Source organism: Cupressus sempervirens, chromosome 5 (genome assembly GCF_028749045.1).
Source record: "Cupressus sempervirens isolate cs-2001-9-10 chromosome 5, ASM2874904v1, whole genome shotgun sequence".
In the NCBI taxonomy this organism is placed as follows: domain Eukaryota; kingdom Viridiplantae; phylum Streptophyta; class Pinopsida; order Cupressales; family Cupressaceae; genus Cupressus; species Cupressus sempervirens.
In genome coordinates this window covers 329,514,464-329,534,423 of record NC_143122.1, presented here as the reverse complement: position 1 = coordinate 329,534,423, position 19,960 = coordinate 329,514,464, and the positions used below count along the sequence as shown (strand labels likewise).

Genomic DNA, 19,960 nt, shown 5'->3' with positions numbered 1-19,960 from the left:
TGATTGTTTTGTGGAATTTGAAGCCTTGTGAAGGCATGATACTTCATGATTTGTTGGCTTCTCCACTTGGGTTTGGCAAACCTTCACTCTATTTATTAGGCCCTTATAGTGGTCTATTGTGCAAGCTTGATAAAATGGTGTTTATTGTTGTTTTGTTGAAGCAGTCCATTATTGACAATTGTAGGTCATTGTGAGACTTGGGAATGAAAATGGCATTTCTTGGTTTGTGTATATTCTTGTGTGTATCTTATTTTGTTTTGTGTGTGGTGTGTGTGTACCCTAGTTTGGTATCTAGTACTCCTATCTCTTTGAAGGTTGTGTAGGAGTTGGCTTGATCCTTTCTTCCATTGTGCTATCTTTGCATCATCCATGGTCAAGGAGTCTGATGCAGAGCCAAGGAGGTAACAACAATAACTTCACAAAGTTGAATGATTTCACAAGGTTTTCTAGGCTTGCTCAAGGCACCTAATGGCTTCACATGCACACTTTTGGAATATACCTCAAGAGGTGTTGAAACTTGAAGATGATGTTTGGAACATGTTAGATAGGCTAGAAAAAACCTATTAAATCCTGAAAACATCCTACAGTTGACTGTTTGTGGGATTTTCCTATTAGGACCTAAAAGGGTCACTAGGAACACAACCACAATCTTGCTCATTTTAGGTGGTTACTTGGGTCCATCACCCTATCCTCTACACCAGAAAGCTTGTTAATCGATCACATACCAACCACATCTCACCAAAAATAAATAAATCAAGTAATGCATACATGAGGTATGCACAATCACTAACCATTCTATGCACTTTTTTATCACATCAATACATGGAACACTAGTGCAAAGCACCTAATTATTTTTCTTGTCTTGATGTAATAAGGTCTAGGGATAGATCTAATGATCTCCCTGTGACCATCCACATTTGTAATGGACACAAGACCCCATTGTGCAACTATAAGCCTTGGCCATCAATTTGTCCAATAAAGTGGATTTTTGATCAATTTCATGTTTTTTAGGTAAGTCCATTTGCAAACAAATTTTTAATAAAACTTGTCTTAGTGCAAAAATTGCAAAAAGTTGCTTAGCAACTTTTGCAATTTTCTTGGCAACTTTTCATAATCTAACTTCTAACGGCAAGAACTATTTGAATTGTCAGTGCCATTAGCTTCGAGTGGGTGAGTGAACCCTAGTGACACCCTTGTTCTGGCCATGGAGACCATCCATTGTCTGTGGGCACCTCGTACCGAGGAGTCTCCAAGGTGCTCTAAGTGCATTTCGAGGTCGATCTTCCAAGGGTCATAACTTGGAGCTCGTGAGGGCTATCGATGAACTATTAAATGCTACAGGACAGTGATGCTGAGGCCTAAAATAACCTATCTCATTTTTGAGAGATCACATTCCATTTGGATTCAACACAACGATCTCGCTCGATGCCAAAACTCGTAGTGTGCCTCAGTTCATAGGTGTACCACAGCGTAACTTTGAAACCGCTGATCTTGGCATCAAATTGTCAGTGCCATTAGCTCCGGGTGGGTGGGTGAACCCTAGTGACACCCTTGTTCCAACCACGGAGACCATCCATCATCCGTGGGCGCCCCGTACCGAGGAGTCTCCAAGGTGCTCTAAGTGCGTTTCGAGGTCAATCTTTCGAGGGTCATAACTCGGAGCTCGTGAGGGCTATCGATGAACTATTGAATGCTATAGGACAGTGATCCTGAGCCTAAAATAACCTATCTCATTTTCAAGAGATCACATTCCATTTGGATTTGGCACAGCGATCTCGCTCGATGCCAAAACTTGTAGTGTGCCTCAGTTCATAGGTGCACCACAGCGTAACTTTGAAACTACTGATCTTGGCATCAAATCGCCAGTTCCATTAGCTCCGAGTGGGTGGGTGAACCCAAGTGACACCCTTGTTCCAGCCACGGAGACCATCCATCATCCATGGGCACCCCATACCGAGGAGTCTCCAAGGTGCTCTAAGTGCGTTTCAAGGTCAATCTTTTGAGGGTCATAACTCGGAGCTCGTGAGGGCTATCGATGAATTGTTGAATGCTATAGCACAGTGATGCTGAGCCTAAAATAACCTATCTCATTTTTGAGAGATCACATTCCATTTGGATTCGGCACAACGATCTCGCTCGATGCCAAAACTTGCAATGTGCCTCAATTCATAGGTGCACCACAGTGTAACTTTGAAATCGTTGATATTGGCATCAAATCATCAGTGCCATTAGCTTTGAGTGGGTGGGCGAACCCTAGTGAAACCCTTTTTCTAGCCACAGAGACCATCCATCGTCCACGAGCACCCCGTATTGAGGAGTCTTCAAGGTGCTCTAAGTGCGTTTCGAGGTTGATCTTCCAACGGTCATAACTCAGAGCTCGTGAGGGCTATCGATGAACTATCAAATGCTACAGGACGGTGATGCTGAGGCCTAAAATAACCTATCTAATTTTCAAGAGATCACATTTTTTTTGGATTCAGCACAACGATCTCGCTTGATGCCAAAACTCGTAGTGTGCCTCAGTTCATAGGTGTATCACAACGTAACTTTGAAACCACTGATCTTGGCATCAAATTGTCAGCGCCATTAGCTCCAGGTGGGTGGGTGAACCCTTGTGACACCCTTGTTCTGGCCACAAAGACCATCCATCATTTGTGGGCACCCCGTATCGAGGAGTCTCCAAGGTGCTCTAAGTGCATTTCGAGGTCGATCTTCTGCTGGTCATAACTCGGAGCTCGTGAGGGCTATTGATGAACCGTTGAATGCTATAAGATGGTGATGTTGAGGCCTAAAATAACTCAGAGCTCATGAGGGCTATCGATGAACCATCCAATCAAGTCTCTTAAGTTGATATATTTTGAGGTTTTGTTGAAATTGAAAAGTTGTAATATGAGGATAGTAACAAAGTGAAGTGCTAATTATCAAAGATTATGAATCTATGAATGACTTGGTGGTTGAGAATAGAATCCATGGTTGAGAAGTGGAGTCATTAACTGTGTTGAGATTAGATTTGAAGCCAAGAGTTAGTTTCAAGGTTGAAGGTGGAGTTTAAAATTAGATTTGGGGTTATCTGAACCTTGTGTAGGATGTTAACAAGTGTGTTTATGTTATGATAGCACTTCAAATTATACATTGCATCCAAATTTGATAATAAAGGTTGTTAAAATGCTATTCAAAAATTATTGCATTTGAATCAAATATAACAAACATAATCAAAATTAATGATATTCCATAAACATGAACAATACACATGATCCATGATAAATTGAGCATTAATAGATACTAAATTAATATGTATATCATTGTGCACATAAATGACAAAAATATATATCAAAATACATGTATCCATAGGCAAAATTTTACACAAATATATATCAAAGATCATGTATCCATAGACAAAGTACTCAAATATATATCAAAATACATAAATCCATATAGAAAATGTGGCTGATGATGTCATCAAAATGTGTATAATATCAATGTTTCTATATACAATGTGGCATATGCCATCTCAAAATGTCTCATGATGCATCCTATGACAACTATACTATCCTAGGGTGCTAGTGGATGATCAAAATCTAGCCTTTTCACTGCACTAGGTGGATTGGATGCCTCCTACATAAACAAAAAAGGAAAACCAAAAGTTAGACTACTAAATTTATATGATTCTTTATATCTAACATTGAATTACTCAAATGCATAATGATATTTTTTGTAATGAAGATTTATACTATCAAAATTTTATAATAAATACCTCTCTCATCGACCTCTTACACTGGTCAGGAGTCCTCTCGTATGCCATCGACAATGATGGTACCTCGTTGGTTGTGGGCTGTATATGTTCAAATACGTTTGTCAGATCAATCTACAATTTAAAATATAACATTATAACTCATCAATGCTAAATTTATAACATATTTAATCATGAATTCAAACTACAACTTACTATTGTAAGCTCCGCCTAAGGAGAGAGTGGCCGCATCATCAAATCTACATAACTCTCCCGTCAGACCTCATGTGCACTAGGAGTCTCCAATGAGATACAAAATAGTAGTTGTTAATATCACAGAAATTAGTTTTGAATTTATTTATGAAGATAAGTGATGCAGGAGCATCCCATGCTCATTAGGGGAACATTGAAGATCCAAGGCATTCTAGAGGTCATGGAGCATCTCTTGAAGTCAATTGGGCAATCCTTGCACCAATTATGGCTCATGGAAGCATAAAAAGTTATAATGTTGGACTCATATGTGGAAAAAAGTTGTAATTGGGCATGAGATAGGATTTTAGGATTTCATATGGTAGATGAGTCATTTGATAGGTTCATGTAGGTTTTCATGATCATATCTTGTCATTAGACAAGTCAAAACATTCAATAAGCCCATTAAAAGCATAGTTTAATAGTTAGAAATTTGAATAGTAACGGTTATGTGTTTTTTGGAGGGAAAATCCATAATTTATATTTTATGAAGAGTTAACAAATGAAACTGATTGGAGGTGGTTACTGACCATCCCTTGAAACTTATAAATTGTGATTTTACGGCCTAGAGGGTCAGATTTGTATGGACTATCTCAGAAAATTGAATGAAGGTGCTTGGTTTTCAAGAGCAACTTGAAGAATCCTTTGTTTTGTAAGTGCTTTCTGATATTGGAATGAGTGGTAATATCATCTTAGATATGTAAATGCATGGTGGATGCTGAAGGAGAAGTTCTAGAATTAAGTTTGGGGTTTAAACAAGCAGGCCCTAGTTTTTAAGCAATTTTAAGGAGGGTTTTGAAGTTTGGGTGTTTAGGAGTGTGACCAAGACATATAATCTTGAAAATCCTTTGATTTAGATCATTAATAGAGACTATGAAAAAGGATTAAGTTAGATTACAAGTTTGAAGGGTACTTGCTTTGTAAAAGTGGTCTAATTAGGCCTAATTCTGAGACAAACTTCCCTGTTCCATACAATCTTTTCAAAGGAGTGATATCTGAATTTTGGATATGTTATAAAAATAAAAAAAGGGTATCTAAAAAGCTAGTTTATTTTCTTGGTGTTTTTGAAAGTTTGGGAGAAAAATCAAGAAAATAGGGTCTGCTGATCCAAAGAAGAGAATAGCCTAGTAAAGGGCAAAACTGGTCTCTTTTGTATCTACTAAGGATTTGTGGGTTTGGAAACCTTAGAAACATAATGGTTGAAGTTTTTTAAGGTGTGTAGAGGTGGAGGAAACACTTGGTGAATGTAAATCCAAGTTTGGAGTCTTTGGTGGCATTGTGTGCATTTGGGAACATCATTGAAACATAGGGGTTGGGTCCATATTGTGCTTGAATTTGCAAGTTTGTGGTTAGATCCTCCATCCTCTGCATCAAATGGTATCAGAGCATCAACAAGGTCTTTTGGGAGTAGATAAGTTGTAGGTTTCATCATCATAGGAGTCTTTGTCATCCTTAGTGTGCTGGTCCCTTTGTTGAAGCCTTGGGATGTCTAATTCCTCCTTGTGTATCCCAGAGTTGAAAGGTACATAAGTGGTGTCCAGAGATTTCTTGGTGAGGAAAGACAGAGAATCAGTGACTTGGCCCTTGCGAAGGAAGAAAACTTGTTATGAAAATGCCTCCTAAAAATCAAATGGCTAGAGAACTTGAAGAATTGAGAGAAGAGTTGGCAAGAGATAAAATAGAGAGGAGAGAACTTGAAGCATCTAGAGTGAGGGAAGAAAGATAGATGAGAAGAGAGAGGCTGCAACTTATTGCAAGGATAGAATCCTTAGAAAAGGAAAGGCAAGAACCTAGAGGAGAAGAGGTTAGAGGAAGAAATCATGGAGAGAACCATGAAGAAGAAGAGGTTGGTAATGCAAGGCAAGAGCATGAGACAACAAATGATCCTAAAGAAAGGAGATTTATGAGAATCATTAAGGCAGTACAAGGTAATGGTGGGAAGAACCATATTGATTTTCCAATATACCAGGGTAAAATGGATAGTGTAGAAGTGCTAGGGTGGATAGAGGCCCTTGAGAACTACTTTGATCTTGAAGACATAGAGGCAGATAAGAAGGTAAAAGTAGCAAAAGCAAGACTGAGAGGAAGAACACTCACTTGGTGGACTAGTGTTCAGAATGAGAGAGAGGAAAGGTGATGCAAGGCACCTAACCTATGTGGCAGGGGGGAACAAGTATCTATGTTGCCGGACACCTTGCCACTCCATGAAAGTGAGGATTCAAGTAGATTAGGAAGTTGGAATAAAGGTTTGGTCCATATTTTACAAGTTGGTCTATGTTTTGTAATAAAGGCACATGTAAGGCCCACAAGCATTTTGGTGTGGTTATAAACCAAGTGACTCCATGGGACCAAAAGGCCTTAGAATAAGGTATTTAGAGTCTAAATAGTATTAGCAAAAAGTGGTTTTTTGTTTGTTTTATGGTTGGGAATGCCTATATGGTTGTTCCAACAGTCATGTAGACCTTTATATTTGTCATATGTGATCTCAGTTGAAAGGGGGAGATCAGAGTGTACAGTGGTTTGGAGAAAAAATAATAAAAACTTCAATTTTCTAAAAATCTATTGGTAATCGCTAGGCTATTACATTGGTATGGATCTGTATGGAACTTATATGATTGCTAAGTGTATGAAATAGTTTTAGGGTGAGTTAGGAAACTTTTTGTTTTGGTTTGACTCAAAAAGGAGTTGGGGTTTAAAAGTTATCTGCATTTTAGTAGAAGGTGGTTTGAAAAGCCTTGTTTCCTAGACCCTTCCACAAATGCATCCCTAACTTGCATTCCCACCAGTGGCACCCTCTAAAACTGATGGATATGCAAGTTAGGAGACTAGGAAACATAATGCCAGAGGTTGGAGGCTTGGAGAGAAGGGCAACTATTTTTCCAAGTCGGCCCTAGGTCAAGCAAGCCCATGTGCTTGACCGGTTTTTGCAAGGTAATTGGTGGCAGTCATGGTTGCAGGAACTTCTGATCAGTTTGAGCACTGGAGTTGGATGAATTGAGTGTGTTGGAGATTTCCTTAAGTGTTTTGGGTCTTGGGAACCCACCTTTCCCATTCTTCCTTGAAGCCCTAGCCTAACTTGATCAACTAGGCCTAGGTACCAAGAAGCAGTTTAGAGGGTACTGGAGCAAGATCAACCCAAAAACTTTTGGATTCTTAGTAGGTGCCAAGAATGGTGTTTGGACCTATGGAGAAGTCCCTATGCTATTAAGGGGTATTGGGAGAAAAGTGAAAAGAAGCTAATTGGAAGGCTACAAGGTTTGTAGGCCTAGAAGTGCAAAGGTGTGTTGAGAGTTTGGTGGAACCAAAAAAATTGATGATTTTGGGTTGGAACAGTATGTCCATGATTGTCTCCATTTCTGGTGACAATTGGTGAGGCTTTTGAAGTGGGATTTCCTTGTTTGGCTTGGAGGTTGAGTATACCCAGAGCGGGTAAGAGGACTTGTGAGAAGTCCTAGAATCCTAAGTTGGATTGTGAAAACCATTTATTGGCTTGTGGAAGGTAGTTACTGCAAACTCTGCATCAAAAGGGGATTGAATAAGATTCCAGATTGGGATATAATGAAGACCATGGTGAGAAATCAATTCTTGCCATCTGATTTAGCAATCCAAATAAAGATAAGAAGGAACAATTTGAAACAAAGGGATATGGATGTCATGTCCTATACTGAGCAATTCCATACCCTGAGTATTAGGGGAGGACTGGAAGATGAAGATGAGAAGGTGGCTAGATAAATTAAAAGCCTCAAGTAAAATTTTCAAGATGAAATAGGATTGAATGTACCAAGGACACTTGGAGAATGTTTTCAGTTGGCAATCCGGGCAGAGGAGAAGTTGAAAAGAAAGAATGAGAGGGAAGCAAATCAGAGAGGAGGTGGAACAATGAGAGGAAGAGGTGTAAGAAGTCAATTTGACACTTCAAACAATCAAGACAAAGATAAAGGGAAAGGGATTACATAATTTGAGACAAGAGGAAGTTTCAGGGGAGTAAGATTTGGAAGTGGAAGAGGTAATAGTGTTTTCATAGGTAAATGCTTCACATGTGGTCCTAGGAGTAGGCAATCAATCCTACAAGTGCCTTGAGAAAGGTGTGGATTTTAGGAAGGAGGAGAGGAGAGTCACCTTGACCCAAGGAGAAGAGGAAGAAAAGAAGTACGATAATGTAGACCCTAAACTTGAAGGAGAATCTTTGATGGTGAGAAGAGGACCACAACTGCAACAACAAAAGGAGACCAGACCATCCATTTTTAGGACAAATTGCATGAGCCATGGTAGGATTTGTAAGATGATAATAGAATCTGGTTCCTTTGATAATTTAGTGTCTTATGAAATGGTAAATAAACTAGGATTGAAGAAGTATCCTATTGATAGACCATATAGGGCATCTTGGGTCAGTGATGCACAAAATATTGTTGTAAGGGAGCAAGCAATAGTGGATTTCTCTATAGGAGAATATAAAGATCAAGTTATATGTGATGTCATTCTAATGACATGCTGCCATGTAATCCTTGGAAGGCCTTGGCAAGCCTCAAGGAACACTATTCATTTTGGCTCATCAAATGTTTATATAGCACACAAAGATGGTGTGAAGTTTAAGCTAAATCCTTTGACTGGTCATGATGAGGATAGAGTTATTTGTTTTGGCAAGAAAGAGTTTGTGGACTTGTAGGAGCAAAGGGAGAGTAAACATGATATGACAGATCTGCCACTGAAGCCATCTCTTTTGGTTATGAAGGATGAGATTGTTCAAGAAAAAACTCAAAATTTTGCTTACAAGTAGACAGTGACAGCAAAAGGAGTGATGATAGGAATACTATGGTGTCCTTTGGTGATGAGAGTGAACAAAGAAGTGAACATATCCATGGAGGATAAGAGACAAGGTCAGCATGACCTCAGACAACAAGTTATTTAGCCTTTATCAAGGATAAAACATGACTGTTCACAATTAGCAAGCAGTAAGGTTACCATGAATCATAACAAGGATCCAATGCTTTTTGTTTCTAATGATTTGTATGCAGGTGTGTAGGGTAATACATTGCAGGTGCAAAGTTGCAAACATCCCTCTAGAAGGATGGGAGGAAAGAAGATAGTACCCCTTAACTCTTGGGACAAGAGTTGTTTTGAAGGTGGGGTGTTTGGTGTAGGGGCACCTATTAAATCATCTAAGAGAGCCTTGGTACCAGATGAAGATAGAGGATCAAAGACATCATTGATTGTTAATTGAGATATATTAAAACCAATAATGGAATTATGTAATAAACAATGTACTTTGAAAGACAACAGTCATAAAATTCCTAGTAAGGACCTAAGGGCAACATGATGTAAAATGGCCAAAAGAGCCATATGGGGGTAGTCTTAGGATAGTTTCATACTTAGTTGCATTTAATAAATCCATATGACCAATTTTGAGTCAATGGAATAGTTTAGAAAGTTAGGGAATGCATAAAAACTATAATTTGAAATTTGAATTTCAAATTCAAACGGTCATATTAGTTTTCGAGGGAAAGTAGTAGTTTGGTATTTGTTTAATTAAATAAACCTTTGTAACCAACTTGGTCGGTTGGACAGGTGCATATAAGCCTATTTAAGTTGTAATGAACATATGCAAGACATGAATCATTATTGGTACAGAAAAAATCACAGAAATTGTATGGAACAACAATCATACTTTCCTCTGCATCAATAAGAAAAATAAAAAATAAATGATACTTATACATACAATGGGGCTCTCTATGCGAATGGAAATCCCTGATGATCTAGGACGCCGAATCTATACAGGCTCATCGCCAGTAGCCACACCCTATATACAATAAAGAATGTAATTAAATGGGATTACCACAAACATTTTACAAGAATGCATCGATATTTAATCAAATAGAAAGCATCTAATTACCTTTCCTTTGTCAGTGCATGTTGGCTCACCCCCTGCACTTTGTCCCCCCGGGGCAAGTGGTATCTGCAAGATAAAAGAAAGATTAGCAACTATATATGCTACAATATCAAATAGAAAAAAAAAATGCGAACACAACATAATGTACTGTAGATGTCTCAAGGCCAAATGAAATGGCCAAGAGTGTAGCATCTTCTATCTGTTTGCGCTCCTCCTCGGTCATCAACTAAACATGAATGAAGATCACATACATGTAAAAGTCAGTATGGCTTAAAAATTAAAATTACTCTATTATAGAAATTAACTTTAAATCGCATATGTCATAACAAAAAAATGTATACACATACCGACACCGAAGGAGTCCATGCCTTTGCATTCCCCTCCTCTCTCGCATCAAGGTCCGTAGCCTCTGCACATGCGTCTGGTGTATCCTTGTCTAATACAAAACGATACTCAGGAAGATCACCTATGGGATCTAGGCAAATATTCTTGCATGTAATGCAAGTGTGAGGCACACAAAATTGTGATGAGCTAGCCAATGATGAACTGGCACCAACATCATCAACACGAGGAGGCAGGACTGACCTAGCCTGAGATATCATTAGGCTACTTAGCCTATGAATGGTTCTAATGGTCTGAGAGCTAGCCTTTGCCATAATATTTGGATGCTGCACTCAAGGAGGGGGGGAGATATCAGTGGGGGGGACAAAAGTGCCAAGTTTCTTCTTCTGGGAAGAGGGTCTATCCCGAGGAGCTCCTAGTCTTAAGCCCATGTTGGGCTTCATGCTCCAATAGTTCACTTTAAGTCTCAACACAAATTCTGCATATAATTTTCTAAGAAAATAAAATGGTATGTCTAAATTGCCATGTGGAGGGATATCAAAGACCATCCACCAACGATCCCAAAAATTTGTACGTATGGCATCATTTGTGCACCATTTAATCGATAGTTTGGTTTTTTTTGGTCAACAGATTTACCCATTTTTGGGTTAGCAAAATGGCTAACTAAATCATCTTTGGTTATGTTGAGGGCCGCGACCTCATCATAATCCAAACCATCATCAAACATCTGGTGCATTTCATCACGCCAACGAAGAGCGGTATTTTTTTGGTTCGTAAGGGTTTCAATGTTATCCACTATGGTGTTTAACGTGGATAATATAGGAGCCAGTGCAAGTACATTATTATATGTTCTATGCAAACCTCTCAACTCGGTGAGATTTTCATTTATCAAATCCTCAATTCAAGGAGGGTTTTGAGGAGGCAGAGGATCATTTGGTGGACGATTTTGTGGGGGTACTGGATCGTTTGGTGGTGGGTTACGAGGAATATTATTCCCTGCCTCAGTGTCATCATTCTGATCAGCCATTCCTATTGAATTGCAAAACGTAATATATATTAAAAAAAATCTAAATTTTAACCATTTTTGTCAAAAAAACCCTAGATTCAACTAAAACAAACAAAATCATCCTAAAATCTATTAAATTTAGGTTAAAAATGAGTTGGGGGAAAAAAAAACCTAAATATCTGATATCTGATGGCTAATGGTAATACTAGCCCCAAATCCACGTGAAATGAGGGCCTGCGAGTCTGTGATTTTATTTTATCCTATGTGCAAGTATCGAATATCCGATATTATATCGGATATCCGATATGGCCACAATAACATATAATGAATATAATATATATAATATAACATATAATATATATTACATTTTATATATTTTTATATTATATTTTATATATATTATATTAATTTACTATTATATTATATTATTATAATTTATTGTAATATTATATTATTTTATATAATAATAATAATATTATATTATATTATTATAGTGTATTATATTATATTATTATAATTTATAATATATTATACTTTTTTATTATATATTATATTATAAGATATTACTTTTTATTATTATATTATATCTTATATATATATATTATATTACATTACTATATTATAATATATTAAATATTATATTATATTATTATAATATAATATATTATTATCATATAATACATTATAATATTATTATTATAGTATAATATTATACGATTATAATATAATAATTATAATAATATTATTATTATTATAATATAATAGTATGATATATTATTTAATATAATAATAATATTATTATTATTATTATTTAATATGATATATCATTTAATATTAATATTAAATAATATATCATATTAAATAATAATAATAATATTAAATAATAATAATAATATATAATAATAATATTAAATAATAATAATAATAGTGATATAATATTATTACTCTAATTATCGAATATCCGGTCACATGTCAGATATCAGATTTAAAATCAGATATGCGATGTCAAATCGGATATCCGATAAGGCTCGGCCTTACCTTCCAGGTTTGGTTCTTGGATAGGTGAAAAAAGTTAGAGCAGATTTTGAAGCGCTTTTAGGCGTCTTCAAACTCTCTTTTTTTCACATCGCCACTTTTTGGCACACCATGATCTTGCACATACCCATTGGATGATTGTTAGTTAAAATGCCAGGTACTAGAATTGAGAAGAATATGGACCCGCTACTTAAAGACTACTCTAGGACTATGTCAAAGAGGGGCTCTTTAGCAATAATAAGGAAGCATTTGATGGGAAAATTTATAATGAAAGGTAACCACTATAGGGTAGCAGTGGAATTGAATTTCAGTTTCAAGGGTACAAACAAACAATGTCCTTTTGGGGACCAAATTGTGAGGAGTGACTAAAGATTAGTTTCTATAGATGACCCTTTCTTCCTAATGTTACAAAGAACATTGTTAGGTATTGGTTTTATCGTTTCCAAGCTTAAATATTGAATGAATGCTATTTTATCTTATATTTTTTGTGCGGGCATGTGAGATGGACACTAGAGATGAAGTGAAGGATATTATGGAATGATATGTCAAATTCAAATAGTGGGTTAATGTAGAGAAAATTCTACAATTGCTAGAACAAAGGGAACTAAATTTGTGGCTTCAAGTGTAAGATTAGATTAGTGTGCCTAGCTACCCATGCCATATCCATCATTTATCTCATCAGAGGGAATAAAAAAGGAGTGGTGTGATTTCTATAGAGGTAAATAAATATTGGTGAATAATCAAAGCTTATGTACATGACTAGGAGATTATATTGTTTTCTTAGGTATGTAGGGAACAAAAGGATAATGTCATCCTCAAGTTTAAACTTATAGAACTTTGGCAAAAAAAATATTGTTTCGGGTTTTCATAGAGGGTCATGGTCCAAGGAGTAGTAGTGGTGGTAGGAGGTGCATACATGGTCATAGAAGGGACAACCATTGAAAGTGGTGGTAGTAGTACCTAATCTTTACAATAGTTCCTATGTTGAGGTTTCCAAATCTTGGATTGCAATTGGATGGTGCTTGTGTTCCAGATTGTTAAAAAAGATTTGAATTAATTTTTTATATAATACTATGATATTGTATATCTTGATACTACCATTTTTCATGTGCCATAGTATAGAATGTCTTGTATGTAGAGGACCAATAAGTGGTAGTGTTTGATATGAAAGTATTTCATAACTCATGTGGATGCTTGGATGGTAGGATATTTTAATTATTTTTCAGATACTTTCCCATGTCACAATATGTTTTGAAACTTTTACTATTATTAATAAAATTAAAATTTATAAACCAAACAAATAGTATTAGTTTCAAATTTTTCATGTCACTATAAATTGATATGTAGTTATTTCTATTTATAAATAATGAGAAAAATGATTTAGTTTGCTGGTAAAAATATCAGGCTTGTGCAATGTTGTATCCAATGTAATATTACAATTTAGGTTCATAAAAAAATACAAATTTTGACAAAAGAACACAAGAGTATATTTTAACCTATTGCATTTTGACAAATGAAATATTTCACTATTTCTAACATACTTCATCCAAAGGACATGAAAGAATACATCAAATGATCATTATGTTTGATTCATTAGTACATTTTCTTGTATACTACATCCTTATTTTTAAATTTTTATATGACCTCCAATAGATAATTTGCAATATTTGGACACCATTTCTTTCTGTATCCAATATGGAACTAGTCTTTCAATCACATTTTAATAGCAATAACAATTATGTTAGTTTGAAACTAACTAAGTTTTACATTCTTTTGAGAAATGAAAGACTGTTTATAATTTGAAAAATGGTTGGATCTTTTTACTAATGATATTATTATGAATTTGTTAGAAAATAATTTGTGGATCTCTTTTAAGCTTCTTTAGGTGGGAAAATTCATGAAAATTTAAGTCTTTTATTTAAATGTTAGAATATTAAATAAATATGAAATGAAGATCAAATAAATATGCATAACATTTTTTTTCAAGTTAGTTTCACATTTATTGATGAGACAGATAGTCGATCTATGTAGATTTTATCTATGCAATTAGACCATATACCTAATTGTCTTAATATATTGTTTGAATTTTAAAAGAAAATTGAAATAACAAGATTTGTAAATTCAACTGTACTTATAATTCCTCAAATCAAAAGACTGAGTTTTTAACATATCAAAGTGTTCTAAAAAAAAATTGAAATCCAAAAAGTTTGTAAGGTCAGCCAGATTTGTCTAGTCAACAAAACTTATTTTCAAAAATGATAGATATAAATAAATATATTATTATATTTATTAAATATTCATCACACAATTTTATAATTTGTTAGAAAGCTCATGCTGATCGCTTCTTATCATTGTTCTTATTCATATTGGAATTTTCTCTCCGCACGTATCTCAAGATTTGGACAATGAAATGGATAGAATTATCCAAAGCAGGCCACCTGCCTTTTTCTAAAGTAGTGACAAATGCTATTTTGGTCAGAAAAATAATAATAAATCGAAGCATTGAAGTCTTCGTTCCCCACATCGCAAAATATGCTACGACTACGTGCACTGAACATTCACAAAGATCAGAAATCTTTGACCACCCCAAACTCCAATATCACAAATCCTTTGAATTCAACTTAAAAAGACGTGCGCTAACGTGGTGCAATTATATATCGTAACATTGACAAAGAAGAGTCTGATTCGATTGTTATGGCGTGCGGTGCAAATGGGAGCAGTTGTTGACGCCGTCGCCATTGTTGGCATCGAAGGAAGACAATAATTAAGATAATTGTTTATTGAGAGTCTATGTAACTGGCCACTTATAAACATTATATAATTGATTATTTAATATTTAGTTGATTGTCCATTCTTAAACATAGAAAATTGATTTAGAAAAGATAAGTCTTTTTGACTATTTAACACTTTTAGTTTAGAAATCAAGTTTTAGTGTGTGATGTTTAAGCCTTCCAGCCTTGAACATCACACATTAAGGAGAAAATTAAGTAAATCAATTTTGACTATTTAACATTTTTAATCTAAGAATCAAACTTTATATGTGATGTTTAAGTCATATGATCTTACACCCACTCCTAAACATCACACACTAAAAAGAAAATTAAATTCAAAAAAAGTGAATCGATTTTAACTAATGCATTGATTTGTTTCTGGGTTTGATTGCGTTTAAGATTTTTATCGTCAATGTTTCGAATCACGCTACGTGATCCATCATGAGGATGAAAGAGAGTAAGAGATAAAAAGAAAAATCTTAACTCGAATCACACTACATGATCCATCATCATGAGGAAAGAGAGCAAGAGATGCAAAACAAAGTTGTCGATATTTTGTTTTGCATCTCTTGCTCTCTTTCATTCTGATGATTGATGATAGATCATGTAGTGTGATTCTAAATATTGATGGTAAAAATCTCAACACAATTGAACTCTTCTAGAAACAAATCAATGCATTAATACAATAGATTGTGAAAATTTCATCTCTCAACTTTAACTATTTAACGCTTGATTATAAGAGTAACCTAAACCTTAATATTACAATTGAAATTACTAAATCAGATCCCCGAAGGAAGCTAGACTTATTCACCATTCTCGAAATTGTACTTTCATTATATTTGAAAAAGTCGTTGACAATTTAATCATTCAAACAGCAATCCTCTCTCTCTATATATATGTATATATATTCGTATGATGCCCTCTCAACATAGGGAACTTGTTTTCCCGGAGAAAGGTACAAATGAAAATGATGGTTCGTCCTCTCTACATTTTGCTTGCGTTCGTGGTTTATTTCACTCCAGCGTTGAGTACAGGCGTCAAAACAAAAGCGTGCCCGCCTGCTCCATCTGTGCAATGCACAAGCGATGAGTGTGAAATCTTCAATTATCAGGGAATATGGGACGACCATTCTCTTTGCAAGGCAGCCAGCGTGGCATGGCCGACTACAGAACGTCAACTGCTGCGCACCGTTGCCGACGCTGTTCGAAAGAAGCAAAAGATCAAAGTGGTGAGCAGACATGCTCACAGCCTCTCCAAGATTCTCTGTGTTGGGAGCTCAGGACTCATCATCTCAACCCAAAACTATGACTCAATCATTGAAGTGAATAAGCAGGCCATGACAATCACCGTCCAAGCCGGAACGATGATGAGAGACGTGATTGACGCAGCTGCAAAGCACGGCCTCTCTCTTCCCGCCATGACTTACATCAGCGGAGTTTCTGCCGCCGGCGTTATTTCCACGGGATCCCATGGGAGCAGTTTGGCCGGGAAAGGCAGCGGAGTTTACGATTACGTGGTGGGAATGAGAATCGTTGTGCCCGCTCCTCCTTCGCAAGGCTACGCAAAGATTGTGTCTTTGACGGAAGCGGATAAAGATCTCAACGCCGCCAAATTGTCTATTGGAACGCTTGGAGCCATTTCGGAGATAACATTCGCTTTGCAGCCCTTGTATAAGCGATCTGTCTCCATCTATGTGAAAGACGACTACGACCTCGAAGACGTGGCCGAGAGTTTCCTCAAAAATCACACATTTGGTGATATAAGATGGCTTCCTGCACAGCGGAAGGCCATTTTTCAGGCCATAGATCGAGTTTCTGTTCATGCTGCAGGAAACGGCAGCTACGCGGGCGTTGGCGCTCCTACTAGAGTCGCTGACATTGAAGCAAGTGCACATCAAAGTAAGACCTTTAACATTTCAATCTTTTTACTAAATATAACTAGTTGTTCCTTATACAAATGCAAATGTTCTGAATTTGGTTTCGGATATTTGTCTTGCAGTCGACTCGATCCAGGCAACAGCAAACGTGACTGCGATTTGTGACATGGTTGGAAACGGAACACTTCAACTCGTGGCGAGCGGCAATGGGTTTTTGAATGACGGGAAAAGCTTCACGGGCTACCCAATTGTGGGTTTCGATAACCGCATTCAAGCAACCGGTGAATGCGAACAAGTGATCCATTCCGGCCACCCAGATGAGAATTGTACTCCCGCACAGATTTTAGATAAAAATGAGACCATTTGTAGTTGGGACCGTCGCGTGCACACGACTTTGTTGTTTGACATGGTAGTGAGAGTGCCTTTGTCTCGATTCCGAGAGGCCATGAAGGATGTGAAGAAAATCAGAGATTTGGATCCCCAGAGGATGTGTGATGTGAGTATAATAGGTATGCGGTCTATTAAGAAGTCGGAGGCGTACCTTGGACCGGCTGAGGATGTGGTGACGTTCGAGCTTATAACGTATCGACCGAGGGAAAAAGGTACACCCAAGTGGAATGAAGATGTGTATCAAGAGATCGAGCAGATGTTGATAGACAAGTATGGAGGGGAGCCGCACTGGGGGAAGACGGGAACTCACTTGTTCAGAGGATTGGCCAAGCGGACGGTTAACTTGGAAGAGTTTTTGAAGGTGAAGAAGAGGATTGATCCACACGGAGTGTTTTCTAATGACTGGACTGATGGCTTGTTTGGAATTGGAGGGAAGAGTATGGAGGAGTTGAGAGATGGATGTGCACTGGATAAGACGTGTGTATGTAGTGAGGATAAACATTGTGCACCAGATAAAGGGTTCGTTTGTAAGTCAGGGAAAGTATGGGAGGATGCTCGTGTTTGTAGAAATACCAATTGAAAAGGTATTGTTTTATCTGTGAACAAGTAGGTCATGATATTCATTTAATGAACTACGCTCAAAAATATTATCATTCAAATAAAAAAGAATTTTATGTCTAAGAAGTAGATGATTTTGTCTCACAAGCAATGATAAAAACTTTTCTGATGAAATGAAATAATTTTCTTTTAAAATTCATGTTTTCAGTATTATTAGTATCTTTTTTTTAAAAATTCAACGAAATGCAATAGCTGTGGAGAGCAAGATATTCTTTGGGTGATCTGTTAAAAGGCTGAAAAAATATATTTTAATAACAACGTAAAGGAAAGGGGCTTTTATAGTCCATGACACTATGCCATAGTTTTTGGGTTTACATATGGTGACAGTGATATGGGACTACCTCGTACTTTTTTTTGAGAGGCGCTTGGTGCTACAAACAAGGCATACATACCCTAACCCCCAATGGGATTTGAACTTGTGACCTCTCTTTCAAGAGTACAAGTTCTCCACCACTAGGCCAACGTATGAACATGATTATCTTAATAGGTCGTTTGTTTGAATTGAGACTGTTTCCTTAGTTGGTTTTTTCATGGCACATAGGAGATTTCAGCAAAAGCGAAATTCGTAAAAGTGGAATTATTTTTGTCATAAATGATAAGAACAAAAAGTTGCTTATGTTCTCATCTCTATTGAATACTCCATTTTAAAGGTACATGAATATAATTTCACATGTGCATTGTACCATAATCCGTGTAGTCATCTAATAAAACCGGTCACAGGGACATGAGAGAGTACGACCTTTCCATTAATTTTCTCACTAAAATATGCCATTGATAGGGCAACATATATGTACCCCTCCCAAGTGTTAAACAGTGGAAGTCTTTTATACTTTCATTGAATAATAGTGCATATATGTTGCCCCATAGACAACATCTTAAAATACCTAAAACTATGATTCCATGAATCTACTATACCAAACTATATGTCAAAATAAAAGATACACAATAGACTAATTTAATATTAAGAATAACATAAAATGTTTGACCCAGTCCTTGAACACCCTAACTTCTCACTTATCGAAAGCTTACATAAAAATCTCAAATCACTCCCAATTTTTTACAGCAGCTTACTTGGCAAGTCGTCTACTTATAACTAAAATTTCAAGTCCACGTCACCCGTTATGATGCTACATCAGCATGCTTTTTGCCAAGTTGTCCAAAACAGCCCTCAAAAAAAGTGAGACCAATGGTCGTGCATAAAAGGTACCCATAGTTGAATAGCTGATGTGGCATCGCATCATTGGTTAATTTTAATAATTAAGAGTACATTTTATTCAATTTTCGGTAGTTAGCATTGTAGTAACAACTTTAAAATCACAAGTATTGGTACAAAATTGTCAAAAAAAATTGACATTAAATCAATGAATGTAGGTATTAAGTGAACAACTCCATTCACAACTATTCGAACGCATTCAAGTGCTGGGTGTTCTCCCCTATAAGTGATGGCATTAAATTCTCACACTGAAGATGCTTCTCATTGTTTCTCTTTATATATGCTTATCTTAAAACTCGTTTGCATCTCTACATTGACCTTGGTTTGTCCCACATTCTATATATTAACCCCCATAGTTAACTCTGTCGTAGGTAGTTTTCATCAGATCTACTTTATGAAATCAACAGTTGTTAGCGGTGGAATAAACAAAGACGACTAGGGGAGAGGGCCCTGTAGTCGTACACCCTAACTTTGAACTTCTTAAAGTCGGTCATAACAGTCATAAAAATGTCTAATTTTTTTATAACATCTTCTTCTACTAATCAAGTGTATAACTAAGGTTTGAGCTCATCATCATTAAAATTAATATATATTTTAAGGACCATGGTAAAATGTGTTCAATTTGTCTTTTTTTATAGGCCCTACCCATCGTAGTCAATTACCACCCTTGATTGTCACTTGACCACGTCCCAATACTTGCACATTTTATCACATTAAATTTTTAAATATATTATTAATATGAATGCTTCATTTCTATTACCTAAACAATTCAACATTTATACTTACATAATTATGTACTAACCTTATTTACTATTACACTAATTATTCTACTAATATTATCAT

At 36.3% G+C, this 19,960-nt stretch overlaps 1 protein-coding gene across 1 annotated transcript; it reads left to right on the top strand.

Annotated features, from left to right (window-relative positions):
• The first annotated feature begins 15,960 nt into the window (after window positions 1-15,960).
• Window positions 15,961-17,970, top strand: LOC149556025 (L-gulonolactone oxidase 5-like). The gene is made up of 2 exons (XM_089833721.1): window positions 15,961-16,918; window positions 17,019-17,970. The coding sequence occupies exons 1-2, from the start codon at window positions 15,982-15,984 to the stop codon at window positions 17,864-17,866; spliced, it is 1,785 nt and encodes a 594-aa protein (XP_089689847.1). The 5' UTR covers window positions 15,961-15,981; the 3' UTR covers window positions 17,867-17,970.
• The last annotated feature ends 1,990 nt before the right edge of the window (window positions 17,971-19,960 follow it).

Bases quoted from the DNA above. Each gene is read 5' to 3' on its own strand.
- LOC149556025 (XM_089833721.1), top strand. From the start codon at position 15,982: ATGAAAATGATGGTTCGTCCTCTCTACATTTTGCTTGCGTTCGTGGTT. The intron at 16,919-17,018 runs GTAAGACCTTTA...TTTGTCTTGCAG, and splicing joins TGAAGCAAGTGCACATCAAA to TCGACTCGATCCAGGCAACA.